This window comes from Salvia miltiorrhiza, chromosome 3, assembly GCF_028751815.1.
Source record: "Salvia miltiorrhiza cultivar Shanhuang (shh) chromosome 3, IMPLAD_Smil_shh, whole genome shotgun sequence".
NCBI classification, from domain to species: domain Eukaryota; kingdom Viridiplantae; phylum Streptophyta; class Magnoliopsida; order Lamiales; family Lamiaceae; genus Salvia; species Salvia miltiorrhiza.
In genome coordinates this window covers 39,732,764-39,749,694 of record NC_080389.1, presented here as the reverse complement: position 1 = coordinate 39,749,694, position 16,931 = coordinate 39,732,764, and the positions used below count along the sequence as shown (strand labels likewise).

At 38.8% G+C, this 16,931-nt stretch overlaps 1 protein-coding gene across 2 annotated transcripts; it reads right to left on the bottom strand.

Annotated features, from left to right (window-relative positions):
* Positions 1-2,389: 2,389 nt before the first annotated feature.
* On the bottom strand, positions 2,390-5,578 carry LOC131016663 (scarecrow-like protein 9). Of its 2 annotated transcripts, none has more exons than XM_057945367.1 (3): positions 5,440-5,578; positions 2,725-5,243; positions 2,390-2,636 (listed from the first exon to the last, which is right to left on the bottom strand). In XM_057945367.1, exon 2 carries the CDS (start codon positions 5,046-5,048, stop codon positions 2,766-2,768), a length of 2,283 nt encoding a protein of 760 aa, XP_057801350.1. In that variant the 5' UTR covers positions 5,049-5,243; positions 5,440-5,578; the 3' UTR covers positions 2,390-2,636; positions 2,725-2,765. The 2 variants fall into 2 exon arrangements, with proteins under 2 accessions (XP_057801350.1, XP_057801351.1); XM_057945368.1 differs by having other exon boundaries at positions 2,725-5,062.
* Positions 5,579-16,931: the final 11,353 nt, after the last annotated feature.

The window sequence follows — 16,931 nt, the reverse complement described above, 5'->3', positions numbered from 1 at the left end:
TGAGTTCACCGAACCGTTGTATCTTGGAGGCATTTATCGGCGAACCACGAAGCACATATAGCAGAACAATTTATTTTACGAAAATATTTTCCAACACTAGTCTCAATTTTTTTTGTATCCCTATTATATTTATTTATTATTGTAATTTTCGATTTTCAAAGGATTACTAGATATCATTAATATGTATCGATGAGTTAAGCAATAAGGAATGACAAATTATTTCCTCAAAAAAGAAAAAGAATGACAAATTATTGGGAGTAAAAATTTAATACTCCCCCCGTCCTATGAAGCATGACACACTTCTTTGCGGCACGAGAATTAAGAAATTGGTATTTTGTGTGTTAAGTGTGGTAGGTGAAAAAGTGAAAAAGTGAAAATATGAATAAAGGGTAATTTTTTTGCCATTTTTAGAAACGTGTCATGCTTCGTGGGACAGACCAAAAAGAAAACTGTGTCATGCTTCCTAAAAAAATAACATTCTCTTCGTTCTATAACAAGTGTCTATTTTTGTTTTGGCATGAGAATATAAGTAGATATGATTAAAGAGTAAAAAATAAAAAGTGATAGAGCCCTCTTTTATTGTGTCAGATGATTAAATTGTAAAAAAGTAAAAAGTGATGAAACCTACTTTTTTTTAAGTAGACATTTGTTGTGTGATAACCCAAATAGAAAAAATAGACGCTTATTATGAGATGGAATGAGTACGAATAATAGTGTATTTTGTTCGAAAAATTTGGAGTGCTTTAAATGTCGATCATATTTTTATGGTTAATTGCTAACAACAAAATCTCCTGTACATCTGAGTGTACCGTACACCCAAGTTAACCCGTACCCAGATTATGACTCGCATGCTAATCGAAATTTGCATCCTGGCCCAAATCGTGTGAATGACACTATTCAGTTATACAAATGAACTGCTTATAATTGACACTATTCAATTATATAAATGACACTGTAACATTTTAAAATGTTATAGTGTCATTTTCAATCTTATAATGTTATTTAAAATATTATAATGTCATTTACAATCTTATAGTGTCAATTACATGAAGTGTCATTTATATTTCTGAATAGTGTTAATTATACACAGTGTCATTTATACGCAGTGTCATTTGTATAACAGAATAATGTCAATTACATATAGTGTTATTTGTATAATTGAATAATGTCATTTACACGATTTGAGTCAGGATGCAAGTCATGATCTGAATACAGGTCAACTACCATACACCCGGGTATACCAAGACCATCTCAATTCCTAATTAAATTCCAACGTTTTGATCATTGTGGCGTTAACCGAGCAATTTTAAAACGCGTAATTCAAATTTGAAATTTCAACCTTTTTCTTGAGTCAATTTGTCTCCCCCAATTAAAAAGGGGGGGGGGGGGAATGGTGGTTTTAATAAAAATGAAGAAAGCAAACGGCTAAAATTGAAAACAAATGTTAACCGCAAGATATTTAAATTTAAAGATTAAAATTAATTCTCATTTTTCACATTAATAATTATTGCTATTAGAACTCGTTTCTGCATATATATTTGAGTAAATGTAAAAGTAATAGTACGACACTGTAAACAGAATAACGAGCTCTCCATTTCATTTTTTTAGGATATCGTATCGTAGTGATGTAACGTACACTATATCAAGGACATCAGCCAATCAAATGTATGCTATTTGCGTGTATCTATGAGAAATTATTGGGAGTAACAATATAATAGTATTAGTGAATTTCGTTCGATAAATTTGGTCCTTTTGATGTCATTCTTTCTTTTGTTTTTCCTTTTAATATGTTGTAGATGTTTACTTTCAAGAATGAGAATCACTAAACGCAAAAGTGACATTGGTGGGAGAAAAATATTGCTCCAATTCGTATTGTTGAAAAGTGGATCCCACCTCAAGTAAAGGCCAGCATTTCTCAAAGTCAAGATAAAATAATACTATGATCCAAGAAAAGCTCCAAATAGTTGTATGACTAGCTAGCCTTTTTCACAAAATACTTTTACCATTAAATTGGAATAATATCTATGTCTTCCCGTCAACCACAACATTACTTTTTCAACTTAAATAAAAAATATGATCAAGTTGTCTTTTTCTCCCACCAAAATCACTTTTGCGTTTAGCGATTGTTAATTGATTTTTTTTTAAGGGGGATCAATTGAATTCTTTTTCGTTTCTTCAACCTAATGAATCACTTTAAGAAAAAGAGTTTTTCAAACTTCTCCAAATGATGCTAGTTTGAGGGACCACAATTATTTTAAAAATAAATTCCCAATTAAGAAGAAGAAGAGTCCTCCAAAAACAACAGCTGTCATAAGTTCACTTATAAAGATCAAATGATATGCAATAAAGCACAGAGAGCTTGCAAAGAATTTGCAATGAGACAAAGAAATGCAAAACTATAACTCTTCTTACAAATCGTTGTCATCCATTTACACATGATTGATCTAGCATCAACAAACAAGATTTTATGTCCATGAAATCTATTTCGTATCATCATTAACAAGTTAAGAATGCTTCTTTATCAATCTGAGGTTACCTTTTTTAAAAGTCTAGTGTCAATAAGTATTTGTTTCGCAGCTACTCATCAATGGAAGAACCAAATTCATCGAAACCTACGCCTCTGTTGGTCTTGTGAGCTACAAAGCAGCAGAATAGCAAATTCAGTTCACAGACGGAATACTGATTGATCGAAGCTAAAGAAAACTGAATTTACTCAGTGCGCACCTTGAAGAAGTCGGGAACCAAGCTGCAGAATGATCTTTCCCTTAAACGGGCTTCCAACACGATATGGCGTAGATTATCCGGCCTTTCCACCCCATCAACATCCACTGACTATCTTCATCAATGACAAAATCTTTGTGGTAGTGTGTTCTCACCTTGTAGATTGCCCTCTCCATGATCCACTGATTGAGAGGCACTTGCGCAAAGCCCGCCCTCAAGTGACGTACTTGCCACTGCTTATATGTTTCGGGCCTCTCGACTCTCTCCCAGCCCTCACAAGCTATGACATTCAATGCCTCGCTTCCAAAGATGTCCCTCTCAATAAGCATCCTCTCCGGCTGGTCCCTAGGTACATTCGTTTCCAGCATGTCGAATAGAGCTGAAAAGTGGAACAAAACCTCCCGGAAACGAGTGACAAAGAACGGTGCACTATAAGCCCCATTGACTATCCCGTGTATGAAAAGGTCCGGATTGACCTTCCTAATTAGGTTAAGAACCATAGTTCTTGAGCTCTCAGCCAGGACCGTCTCATCGAGTAAGTTCTTGGCCCGATACATACTATTTACTATCAAAAATTCGCCCTTCTCAATCTTGAGGTCTTCTATTTTGATGTTTTCCCACTTCTTAGCTATAGCATTGTACTCAAATGGCACCTTGAACTGTTTGGCATAACGGGCCAATCTACGCCCTGTCTCCTCAATCTTCTCTGCTGGTCGGAAGCCGGGTTGTGGGAAGTCTATGCCAGTGATCCGAAGCATTGGAGGACCGCCATCTCTTTCAGCTATCCGCTGGATCAAGGTCGGCCACTGGAAGCCGTAGAGGATCCCAAAATCTATAACATGCACGCGTGCTGCTTTTATCGACGTAAACATGATTGTCTTGTTTGAGGTAAAATTTGAGATCTTCTTGAATGGAGACGATGCTAGGTAAGTATAGTAAGCTTTCAAGTAATCAGCTGCACTTGTTTTCTTGTTAACAAAGGCTTTATGAATCTGGCTACCAGTTCCAGCCATACGTGCTTCGAGGCCATCAGCGAAATAATGAGCTAGCCTCTGGTTCCCTTCGCCGTAAGGAGAGGCATGCTGCCTGATCTGTTTCAGCAATTCACTGGCACTCCGACGATCATCAGCAGCAACAGCTTGTGCACAATTTATCAAAAGGGTTCTCAAGTCTATCACTTCCTTTTTCTTGTTCTGTTTCTTAGCACGGCCCCTCCCGCCACTAGCCCGTTTTGTCTGCCCGTTCTGTTGACTCCCCTTGCTTGATGCATTCTGCAGAACTTCTCGGTAAGCTGCAAACTTCTCCCCACGATCCCCCATCGTTGAAAGCAAGACATCATCAAATTCATCCACGGGAACATCTGAGTCCGATTCTGCATAAACAGCCGGCAGTTTACTACTTCTCTCTTCTTCCAAATCTACGTCCACTGTAGAACGACTCTTCTTGCCCCGTGATCCAGAAGGTAACTGCCTCTCCGCAATACTCCTCGACTCAATCTCCCCTTCCCTCGTATCCTTAGTGGCTAAGGTGTTCACACCGGCATTTACCAACAAATTTTTCCCAGCAGGAAGGAACCTGCTAGCTTCATCAACCCCTCTTTTAAAATTCCACACAAGCTGGCTCTCATTGTAAATATCACGTACTTGAAGGGGGCTCACCGGAGAGTCAGAAAACCACCCATCTACAAAAAGATTGTTCAAGCTATTCGATGATGAGCAAATGGATGACTTGGCACGATCTGATATGCTGGCATCATGATCTGTATGAGTTTTGATCATCCAACTCGGATCAACAATGTCAATTAGGTATCCACTACCATCACTACTACTAGTTTTAGAGTTAAAGCAACTAACATTAGGGTTACTATCATCTCCACACTCACGACTAACGGCCCCTGATTCTTGCAGAGGAGAGGGTGGGTACTTCTTCCCAAGAACCTCGTAGAAGGACCGCTCCTTCGCCTGCAAATCCAATGACTCCTGAAGCATGTGCGACTTGTCCTCCATGTCCTCCTCCATCAGTATCTGATCAATGTACCTCAGGACAGCATCAGAGAAATCACAATCATCGTCAATATCCACAAGCGAGCTGGAAACGGGCCCCTCCCCGTTCCTGTTCGAGAAGGGCTGGTCTAGGACCAAATGCACACCCCCAACACAATGCTCTTGAAATGAGGAACCCTCATTTCTATGCTCATTCACTAATTCCGGATCTGGGTAACTAATCCCAAATCGAGCTCCATTCCCAATTCTCCCATTTGCATATCCGGCAATTGATTGATTCCCCAACCCAACTCCATTAAAGATTCTATGAAAACGTGGATCCATTCTTCTTCTACCAACTAAATCAAATATAATATCTAGAATTCAATATTCAAACTACCATTATTGCTTCATCTAAGCAATCCAATAAAATTCCCTAAACTACTCATATGCGTACTCAAGCAACAATACAGACAGTTTTGAATTTGCTCAAGGAAACAATAAAAGACTGAATCTTTGCGGGGAGTGATAGCCGAAAAACTACATGCAAAACAACAACATCCAAATTGAGCAAAAGGGTAGAAGAAACAATTAAAAATGGCGATTCCCGCAAAAAAACAATCATATATGCGCACAATTGCAACCCAAGAAGTGTGTATAAATATGATATGCAGCAAAGCTGTTGCAGAGGGTGTAAAGAGGAAGAGCTTGAGAAGAATATGACAATTTAGCATACCTCAGAAAAAGCAAACCCTAGTGATTGCTGAGGAAGGGAGAAGTAACACAGGAGTGCATAGGTGAGTGCGCTTATTTGAGAGAGAGAGAGAGAGAGAGGAGAAGCAGGAAGTTGGAAAGAGAACATGGTGGTTTGCTGATCTGGTCATATTAATATCAAGAGGTTGACACATAAAAATAAAAAATAAAAGAAAATAAAAAAGGGGGGAAATGGGGGCCAAATGAAGATGAATCATGTCAACGTGAGTTACGTGACAGGTGAAATTGCATTATTTTTACATAATTATGTGAAACACAAGGAAACCAAGGATGTCAAAAGCGTTTTCATAATTGCATAGCGGGCGGAAACACAGGCCGACATGAGATTTGTGACACTTTCTATGTATCGTATCGTATCATATTTTTATTATTTATTATCAAAACATTTTTTTTATGTATAAGATTATATTATACTCTCTTTGTCTTGTATCAGAGTATCTATGTGCACCTATAAATTATATATATATAGGGAAGAGCTAAAATAAGAGCATTTCTTAAGATATAAAATAAGAATCATTTTCAGCCCTTATATCATCAAGATCTACGGTTGATTCGTAATCCTGTTGGATGGATTTATGGTCATGAGTTCGAATCATGAAGGTAGCAAAAATTTATTTTTCACAATTCATACCTTTATATAGCGAATTCATACGTGTTCTACATAAAATTCATACATTAAAAATTGCTTTTATTTCTTATTTTAAGATGTGCTCTCACGGTAATATATATATATATATAGGGGGCGGTTATTCAATAAACCACCCTTATTTTAAGAATTACGAACTAGCAAAAATGCATGAATTTTATATATAACACGCATGAATAAACTGTATAAAGGCATGAATTGCGAAAAATATTTTTTTGCTACCTTTGGGATTCGAACTCGGGACCATGAATTTATCCAACAAGGTGATGAATCAACCGTAGATCTTGATGATCTAAGGGCTAAAAATGGTTCCTAATTTATATTTTAAGAAGCGTTCTTATTTTAGCCTTCCCCTATATATATATATATATATATATATATATATATATATATATATATATATATATATATATAGGGGTGGACTATCATGAAAATACTTTTAAGTGTAAAAAATAGGAACAAATCATGTTCATTAGATCATAGTGAATTAATGGTTCAAATCAAATTAAATGAAGATCCGAAATTCGTAATTATTTCCCTTGAAATTCATACGTTTTTCTTATTACGAATTGAAAATATTTTTGTTTCGAATTATATTCTATGCACGAATCTAAAGTTCTTTTGTTACGAATTGTGTTCTGATTAGGCAAATTTCAAACCACAAGATCAACCGAGTCTAATGGACATGATTTGTTCCTATTTTATACACTTAAAAATGTTCTTATTTTAGCCCATCACTATATATGATATTTGTGTGTGACTTATGAGTCTTGCGCGAGATTTTTAAATTTGTCGAGAACTAAGATTATTGTATGATTAAGAACCAATAAAACAATAAACATAAATTTTTCTGTAAGATCAAATGTATGAAATAAACAGATCCGATCTGGGCTAGGTGCAGGTCGGGGCGCATCTAATAATCTAATATATATAGGGAAGGACTACCGTGAAAATACTTCATAAAAAAAATAAAAATATTTTCCAATGTACGAATTTTATGTAGAACATGTATGAATTCATCCAACAAGGTTACGAATTGTGAAAAAAAAAAATAATTTGCTACCTTTGGGATTCGAACTCAGGACCACGAATTTATCCAACATAGTTACGAATCAACTTGATGATTTAAAGGTAGAAAATTGTTTATATTTTAAGAAGTGTTTTTATTTTAGCCCTTCCGTATATATATATATATATATATATATATATATATATATATATATATATATATATATATATAGGGAGAGGTTCAAGAAAGAACCACTAAATAAAAGAAGAACAGAGAACCATTTTCAGCCATTCGATCATCAAGATCTACGGTGGATGCATCATCTTGTTGGATTGTTGGATGAATGCAAATCCTGGGTTCGAATCCTGAAGGGAGCAATTTTTTTTTTTAGTGCATTAATTTTAACAGCGGATGCATTAATTTTTACAGTGGATGCATTAGATTTGATGGTTCTCCCGTTCTCACAAATAATGTAGTTCTCTCTAGAACCACACCCTATATATATATATATATATATATATATATATATACACTCAAAAAAATGATTAAGAATGTTCCCTTCAGGATTCGAACCTAGGATCTGCATTCATCCAACAAGATGATGCATCCACCGTAGATCTTGATGATCGAATGGCTGAAAATGGTTCTCCGGTCTTCTTTTATTTATGGTTCTTTCCTGAACCTCTCCCTATATATATATATATATGTAAATATATATATATATCATTATTTTCATTCACAAACCCTAGTCGGGCATACCTATCTCTCTCTCTCTAAAGCAGCCTCCTGCGGCGATTTCATGGGCAATTCTGCCGGCCAAGTGGTGGCAACGATCAATCTCAACCACCCACCGCTACACCTCGCCATCGCCGCCGGCGCGCCGCGCCACGATCGATCTCAATTCCCTGTGACTGAAACAGTAAGGCCCCAGAATGGCCCTCTAGAAAAACTCAAAAAACTGCTTCACACATCCTGCTTTTAGTACTTATAAGATATTTCTTTCATCTACTTAAGATATCTAGGTGAATTTTTGACTCCATCCATCTTTGAATATTGTCTTGTTATGTTCCCAGAATAGTTCCAAACTTGTGACTAGTTTATGTATGTTATAGAGTGAAATTCTTAGTGAGTTGAGGCCTCCAACCCGCATACAGAAAATGTATTTGGCAAAAAACTACTTGTGCCTATAATTACTTATCTCATTGATACTCGTGCCTCTTAAATGATTCAGAAATACTCAGGTTTTAGTTTTAGGATTCGGTTCATTCTATTCAATTTTAGTGAATGTATCAATTTATGAGCTCTGTGTATTTAGTTTTATTGCTTCTTCTTCGATTTATTTGGTTCAGTAACTGGAGGAGCATGACGTCTGCTAGGGTTCCCGCTATGGTTTCTGCCTAATTTTGTGTTCTTCGCCGGGATGACGTCGCCGGCGACTGGAGTTCATGACGCCGCCTCCATGGCTGATATCAGAGATCCATCCTGCCTCGCTATGCCGAAAATATCGGCGAACTTTGACCCGCCTCGCCGTGAAACATCAAGCCCGACTAGGGTTTCGCCTACTGTTCGTGGAAAACCCACGATGTCTAAGAGCGTCACAGCGGCTGTTGCTGCTAAAGACGTAACTGCTGCGATTCAGACTGACAAGGCATCATACGCAACGGTTTTGGGACCGCGTCCGGTCCGTAAGCAAGATATTCCGGTGCACATGTTCTGTGCGCTTAAGCCGGAGAAGCATGGGGAGGAAACTGCTCTCACCATCCCCTCAGCACTTTACAAAAAACAGGTCGAGGAAATTAAACATGCTTTGATCGGGAGAGTGCTTCTTCGTAAGGGAGAGAAGCCCAAACCTAACTTGGAACTCAAACAAGATTTGCAGAAGTTATGGAACATTCAAGAGAGTTGGCGTCTGATTGCTATGGGAAAAGGCTTCTTTATTTTGAATTTCTCGATCCCAGAAGACAAAGCTAGAGTTAAACAACATCTGCTATGGGAACTGCCGTCAGGATCGGTTCGAATAAGGGAATGGACAAAAATTTTCGACCCCTATCGTGAGATCTCCTCTCTTTGTCAGGTATGGGTTCGAATATATAATCTTCCTGTCGAATGCCGTCATCTTGAGGTTATTGCTGGGATTGGAAGACATATTGGGCTACCTTTAAAGCTTGATAAAGCTTCGATCCAAGGGGAGTTTGGACACTTTGCTCGAATATTAATTGAAGTCGATTTATCTCTTCAGTTGCCGGATTCGCTGCTCATTACCTGTGACGAGGGCTCCTTTTATGTCGAATTTAGCTACGAAAATTTACCTCATTATTGTTCTCGATGCCAGATCACAGGACATACGATTTCACGATGCAGAAAGGGGGAAGCCAAGAAGCCGGCTTCGGCTCCTGTTAGTAAACCCCAAGCGAAAGAGAAAGGAAAGGAAGCTAATAGTTGGAGGGAGAAGGAGCAACCGGAAACCTCAACTCATTCGGCGAAAGGGATGGATGGGTTGCTGACACAGCCTTTGGAAGATTTGTATGGGCCTGATCCTTTGGAAAAAGTCTCAGTTCCCATTAATGATGAGATAAGGAATGAGGAAGAGCAACTTGATACGGAGAATTCTGACTCAGAATCGGAAGGTTACACGAGCTCTGCAGCTGATACGGTTTTTGATGAACAAGAATTTGAGAATCAAGCTTTGGAGACTTTGCAAGATATTACTGTACCAGCCCCTTCGGCCAAGCATGATCAGGTTGTTGAGCATAGCGATGCTGTGGCAGCAGATAGGATACAGCTGGATCCTCGGCCTATTACTTCTACTGACACAATGATTGAGAGCTCTCATATGCGTGATCTTGTAGAGTCCGAAACTGTGCATAAGGGAGCAGACAAAAGAATTAACTTACAAGTTCTGGAGACCACCATGAAAGTGAACAGAATTGCAGCTACTGTGGATAAGGAATGTCCGGAGTTGGATCTGCCGCCAAAGAAACGGGAAAGGCCACCAGGACAGAAAAAGAAAGCGTCTGCTCTACCAGAGGATAGCATCAAAGGGAGACTCAGAAAACCGGAGCAGCTGGACAACTCTCGGCCATCTTCAGCTGAGCTGCTAATTAACAGAAATTTGACAGAAGCGATCGCTTCAGGGCAAAAACCGAGGGATTTTGCCATCATTAAGGAAAAAAATACCAGCATGCAAACTATGAATAATGTTTCTGCTAAGAGTTGGGCTAGTGAAGTGGAACGGGAGGATGCCCGATCCGCACATCGTCAATGATTTTTATGAATATCCTTGTTTGGAACGTCCGGGGGCTTACGGACGAGTCTAAACTCATGCTCCAAGAGCACTGTCGCTCTTTCTCCCCTATGGTGATGGGCATCATTGAGCCTAAAGCTAAGTTTTCTAAAGTTCCTGCTTCTTTTTGGAATTCCCTTAACGTTGTTCCTTGTCATCAAAATGAGAGATTGAATAAGCGTTCTAATATTTGGTGTTTTGTTCATCCGGATGTGATTACTACTGTTGTTTTCTCTTCTGAGCAGGTGGTGATTCTGGCTTGCATTCTTAATAACTGTAATTTCAAGGTGGCGATTGTCCATGGTGCGAACTCTCATATTCTGCGCCGCAGACTTTGGATTGATTTGTTGGATCATGTTAATGGTCCCTCTATTTTTATTGGCAACTTCAATGCGGTCAAGGGTGCTCATGAGCGTAGCAGTGACTGTATGTCGAGTGCTACCTCTTGTCAGGAATTCAGGGAGTTTATTGAAACTACTGGTTTTATTGAACCGCCTTCGGTGGGTCTCAAATTCACTTGGTCTGGTAGACGTTTTATGCCTTCTCATGTTGAATCGACTATTGATCGGGCTCTTATTTTTGAGGAGTTTGTGGATAGTTGGGCAGACGTACATTTGCAGGTCCTTCCTAGGATCTCCTCGGATCACTCGCCCATTATTTTGCGTTGCAGCAGTTCTGTTGTTACAGGTCAGAGATTTTTTAAATTCCTGCATATGTGGACGCTTCATGGTGGTTTTCATGATTTGGTTGCGGAGTCTTGGAAGCAGAATGTGGACAACAACTGCCCTATTTTCGCTGTCATGATGAAACTTAAACGTCTTCGTGGTGATCTGAAGCTTTGGAACAAAAATGTGTTTCGACAGGTGGACAGCATGATTACGGAAGCTAATGCGGAGTTGTTAGATGTTCAGGGTCAGATTGCGTCGCAAGGTTACACTGAGGAGCTTTTTGACGCAGAGGTGGCTATTCAAGCTAAAGTTAATACGGCCCTCGCTAGACAGAATAGTTTGCTTCAGCAGAAAAGTAGAGTGACTTGGTTGCATGATGGTGATAGAAATACTGCCTTCTTCCACAGTATGATGAGATACAAAAGAAAACCACATGTGGTTTCTCACCTTAATATTGGGGGTAATGTGGTTTATGATCAAGTCACGATCAGTCAGCACATTGTGCAATACTTTTCCACTCTTTTTGAAGAGGATAATCATGCTGATGTTGACATTGTGGAGATTGAGGCGACTATTGATTCTGTTGTTGATGATTATCATAATGCCCTCCTCACAAAAATCCCGGATGCGGATGAAATCACGGCGGCTGTTTTTGGTATGGATGCCTCTAGTTCGCCTGGTCCTGATGGCTTCTCTGGAAAGTTCTTTCATCACTGTTGGGGGATTATCAAGGAGGATATCTTTAGGGCGGTTCGCACCTTTTTTCAGAAATCTTACTTACCGAATGGTTGTAATTCAAGCCGTATGGTTCTGCTCCCCAAGAAAGAGGAAGTCCAATCGGTCACGGATCTTAGACCAATTGTGCTCTCTAACTTCTTCTATAAAATAATTCCCAAGATCCTTGCCACGCGGTTGAGTGTTGTGGCTGCCAGATATGTGACAGCTAATCAGTTTGGCTTCATTAGTGGTCGTTCGATTCATGATTGCATTATGCTCAGTTCGGAGGGGGTGAATTGCATGCGGCGCACCGGGGGTGGCATTAATATGGCATGTAAAATTGACATCACTAAAGCTTTCGATACTCTTCGTTGGGATTTTCTTCTCAAAGTGTTGAGAGTGGGAGGCTATGACAGTAAATTTGTGCGGTGGATTGATATCATTCTTCGTTCGGCGCGTCTGTCTATTTTATATAACAGCAGCTCTCATGGCTATTTTGCTTGCTCCCGAGGTGTTAGGCAAGGTGATCCTCTGTCGCCTATCTTGTTTGGTATTGCTGAGGATGTTCTGAGTTCTCTTTTTCACAATTGTGTTGCTTCCGGTCATCTTGTTCCCATGAGTATGAGACGTGGGAGTCTCTTTCCTACGCATCTTTTATATGCGGACGACATTCTTGTGTTTTGTAAGGCGACGGTGGATAATGCAGCTACCATCAGGAACATCTTGCATTTTTACGGTTCGCTCTCTGGTCAAAATCATAGTCCGGCTAAATCCAATATCTTCTTTTCTGATAAAGTTTCTCACTCTTTGAGACGGGCCATTGGACATCACCTGGATTTTCGGATGGGTGCTCTGCCTTTTCAGTACCTAGGTGTTCCTCTTTTTGTGGGGCGAACTCGAGCTTCTTTTTTGCGCCCGATTCATGACAAGATTGTGAATAAGTTTTCCAGATGGCGTGGGAAGCATTTATCGATGGCGGGTCGGATATGTCTTGTTAAGTTTGTTATTCAGAGTTCTCTAACTCACTCGATGATGATTTACAGGTGGCCTCGCTCTCTGTTGAAGGAGTTAGATGCATTTTGTCGCAACTTTATCTGGACTGGGAACGCTCAGAAGAAGCCCAACTGCACGGTGGCTTGGGCTAGAATTTGTGCTATCAAAGAGGAAGGTGGGCTGGATGTTAGATCTTTCTCTATGATAAATCGTTGCTTTCTCATGAAACGGGCTTGGAAAGTGATTTGTGGTACGGATTTTGGTTATGACATCATGCGCGACAGGTATCTCACGCCGTTCGGTCAGACTAAAGCGGTAGCTGCCCCTTCTTCGATCTGGATGAGTCTTCGTAGCGAAATTCCTCAATTAATCAGTGATACTTATTGTAGTGTGGGTAGTGGCCAATTGGTTAACTTCTGGACAGATGATTGGCTGGGTTTTCTGATTGCTGATAAATGTGGTGTGCCTCACTTCATGCGAGATTTTCTTACTCAGTCGGTTGCTGGGTACTTTTATGATGGTATCTGGCATTTTACTCAAAGTTTTGTGGATACCTTCCCTGAGATTGTTTGTAAGATCCTTCTTGCTCCGGTTGGTGATGATTCTGATATTCGATATTGGAAGCCGTCTCTTCATGGGAATGTTACTTCTGCCTTGGCTTTTTCTCATCACTGTCACAGATTTCCTAAAGTCAAATGGGGGACTTGGCTTTGGGAGAAGCATATTCCGGTACGTTGTTCTCTGGTTAGTTGGCGGATCCTTCATGGCAGAATGCCAACTTTTGACAGGCTTATTCAGCATGGTTTGATTATGCCTAATCGTTGCGTTTTTTGTATGGCCGAGGGGGAGTCCATGGATCATATTTTTTGGCAGTGCTCGAAAGTGCGCCCACTATGGCACAAGTTTTTAGATTGGTTTCAGCAGGCTCATATGTTGGATGCTTCGGATGTTCACAGCTTCTTTGTTCACGCTTGGAATCAGAAGATGAGTTCTCAGATTGCTTGTTTCTGGAAAGCGGGAATCATTACTTTGATTTGGAGTTTGTGGAGTCAACGGAACAGATGCATTTTTTAGGATGAGAGCTTTGCCCCTATGCGTATCCTGCAGGTGGTCAAGGTAGCTTTTTTGGATATGGAGAATAATTTCACTAAATTAGGTTCAATGCATAATTCTTGTGATGATCTTTTGGTGGTTAAAAAAATTGGGGTCAGACCGCGGGCGGCTCCTCCTCCGGAATTTATCAATGTTTATTGGTGGCCTCCCGTCAATAATTGGATTAAGGTTAATACCGACGGCTCGGCGCTTGGTGCTCCTGGCAAGATCGGTGCCGGAGGTGTCTTCAGAGATAAGTTCAGTTGGGTTAGGGGTTGCTTTCATGTGAAATGAGGCATCGGTTTTGCGTTTGAAGCTGAACTTCTTGCTGTGATTACGGCAATTCAGATTGCTCATGCAAGACACTAGCGTCAACTTTGGATTGAGTCTGACTCAACTTATATCGTGCATCTCCTGCATGAGAGATCAACCTCGGTTCCGTGGCGCTTTGCGGCTATTTGGAAAAGGATTCTTTTGCTCCTAAAGGATTTCCAAATTCAAATTTCTCATATCTATCGCGAGGGGAATAAAGTGGCTGATATTCTAGCCGCAGATGAGCGACATGAGGGTTGGTGGCCTCATGAGATTGAGGTGATTCATGATGCTGTTAGACTGGATATTTCATGTCATAGTCATATTCGGATCGCAGGTTAGCTGGAAGCTTTTGTTTGGATGGCGATCATGGGCGTTTTGGAAGGGCTGCGTTGATGAGCTGGGTTTTTGGAGTTGCTTTTGGCGTGGTCGTTACTTGTTGGGCAGATCGCGCAATCGGAGTTTTCACAGCGTTTTAGTTTCCGGCGACGGCCTCACTCCGGCCGAAACTATTCGTTTTATTTCTTCGGTTTTTGCTTGGGTGGTAATCTCGGCGACGGAGTATAACCGGCCGATGTTTTATCATTTTAGCTCTGATCTTGGTTCTGTGGTAAGCTCACGGCGACGGCATCTAACCGGCCGTGTTGCTTACTTTTGTTTGTCTTCTTTGTTCGAGCTAACGGCGACGGAGTCTAACCGGCCGTATAGCTTTCCTTTCTAGGCTACTTGGCGACGGCGTCTCACCGGCCAGTTGCCCCTGTTCGGTCTTTTTTGCGGGGTGAGAGCCGGGTTGGTTTGGGGACGATGGTTAGGCCGGAGTTCCAGAAACTTACCCCTCCGCTCTCTCCCCCCTTCTTTTCGTTTTTTAGACGGGTACTCTTTTTCCTTTCTACGGTTTTTCCCTCTGGGTTTTCTGTAGAAAGGTTTTAATGAGGCTCGGCCCTTAGTCTGCTTCTCCTGTGCTTTCAAGGGTTTTTTTAGGTTTTTCTTTTACTTTTTAATAAAATCGCATTTTAATAATATTTGGTTCAGTAACTATTTTCGTAATAAAAAGTAATTACTGATATGAAGAAAAGTAATGTTTTAAAATTATTACATTTGTTCATGATAATTGTTATTTTTATTCATGAGAACTTGTACTTTTAGTTATTTGGTCAACTAATTATTGTCGTAAGAAAATTGTAATTATTGATATGAAGAAAAGTAATGTTATTTTTACTCTAGAGAACTTAAATTGTTTAGCTATTTGGTCAAGTAATCATTGTCGTAATAAAAAATAATGTAACTATTGATATAAAGAAAGATAACTTTACTTTTTTGCATGTTGATTATTACTTTTAATCATAATAATAATTAATTTGAAATAACACAAAAATAAATAAAAAACAGAAATAACTTTTAGCTATTTGGTCAAGTAATCATTGTAGTAAAAAAAGTAATCACTCTGTCCCAATTCAATAGGTCATGTTTCCTTATTTGAATATCTCATTTCAATTGACAATTTTCTAAAATGAAAAGTCAATACTCCCTCCGTCCCACGAATCTTGACACGTTTTCCTTTTTGGGCCGTCCCACGAATCTTGACACGTTTCCATTTTGGGTAATAATTATTACTTTCTCTCTCCTACTTTATCACTTTTATTACTCTCTCTCTTACTTTATCACTTTTATTACCTTCTCTATCCTACTTTATAACTTTTATATTTTATTAACTATACACTTAAAATATCAATCTACAACTCCTTAATTCCCGTGCCGAATTCAAACGTGTCAAGATTTGTGGGACGGAGGGGGTACATAACAAATATCCTCACAAAACTCATATGTAGGATTGTAAACGAATCGAATCGAGTCGAATATCATAATTTCGTATTCGTATTTGAATACTAACCGAATCGAATCGAATCGAATATTTATATTTCGAATCGAATATTTATCGAATACGAATATCAAAATTCGAATATCGAATCGAATACGAATTATTTGATTAGTTTACAATCGCAATGATGAAGCGCGACTTGTGATGGAAGAATGACTTCAATTTAAAATTTTGATTTTATAAATTGTGAAGTTTTACTTTTTAAATTGTGGAGAATTACTTTAATGCATGTATATTATGATTCTTTGCATTTTCCCTTTTTAAAATTATCAATTATTATATAATATTATAATTCTTATATAGATAATTAGATATTGATGAATATAAAATTAAATTCATCCAATAAAGTGATGAATCCACCATAAAATTTACAATCAAATTGTGAAAAATAGTTCATAATTTATTTTAGCCCCTCCACACGCACACATATATACATATATATAATATTTAAATATTTAATCATGCATCTATGCGAATATCGAATCGAATATCATAATTTCATATAAGTATTTGAATACTAATCGAATCGAATCGAATATTTGTTATCGAATACGAATCGAATAATTTCGAATACGAATAGTACAATTTCGAATCGAATCTCGAATCGAGCAGAAATTATTCGATTCGTATTCGATAACAAATATTCGATTCGATTAGTATTCAAATACTTATATGAAATTATGATATTCGATTCGATTCAATTCGATATTCGCATAGATGCATGATTAAATATTTAAATATTATATATATGTATATATGTGTGCGTGTGGAGGGGCTAAAATAAATTATGAACTAATTTTCACAATTTGATTGTAAATTTTATGGTGGATTCATCACTTTATTGGATGAATTTAA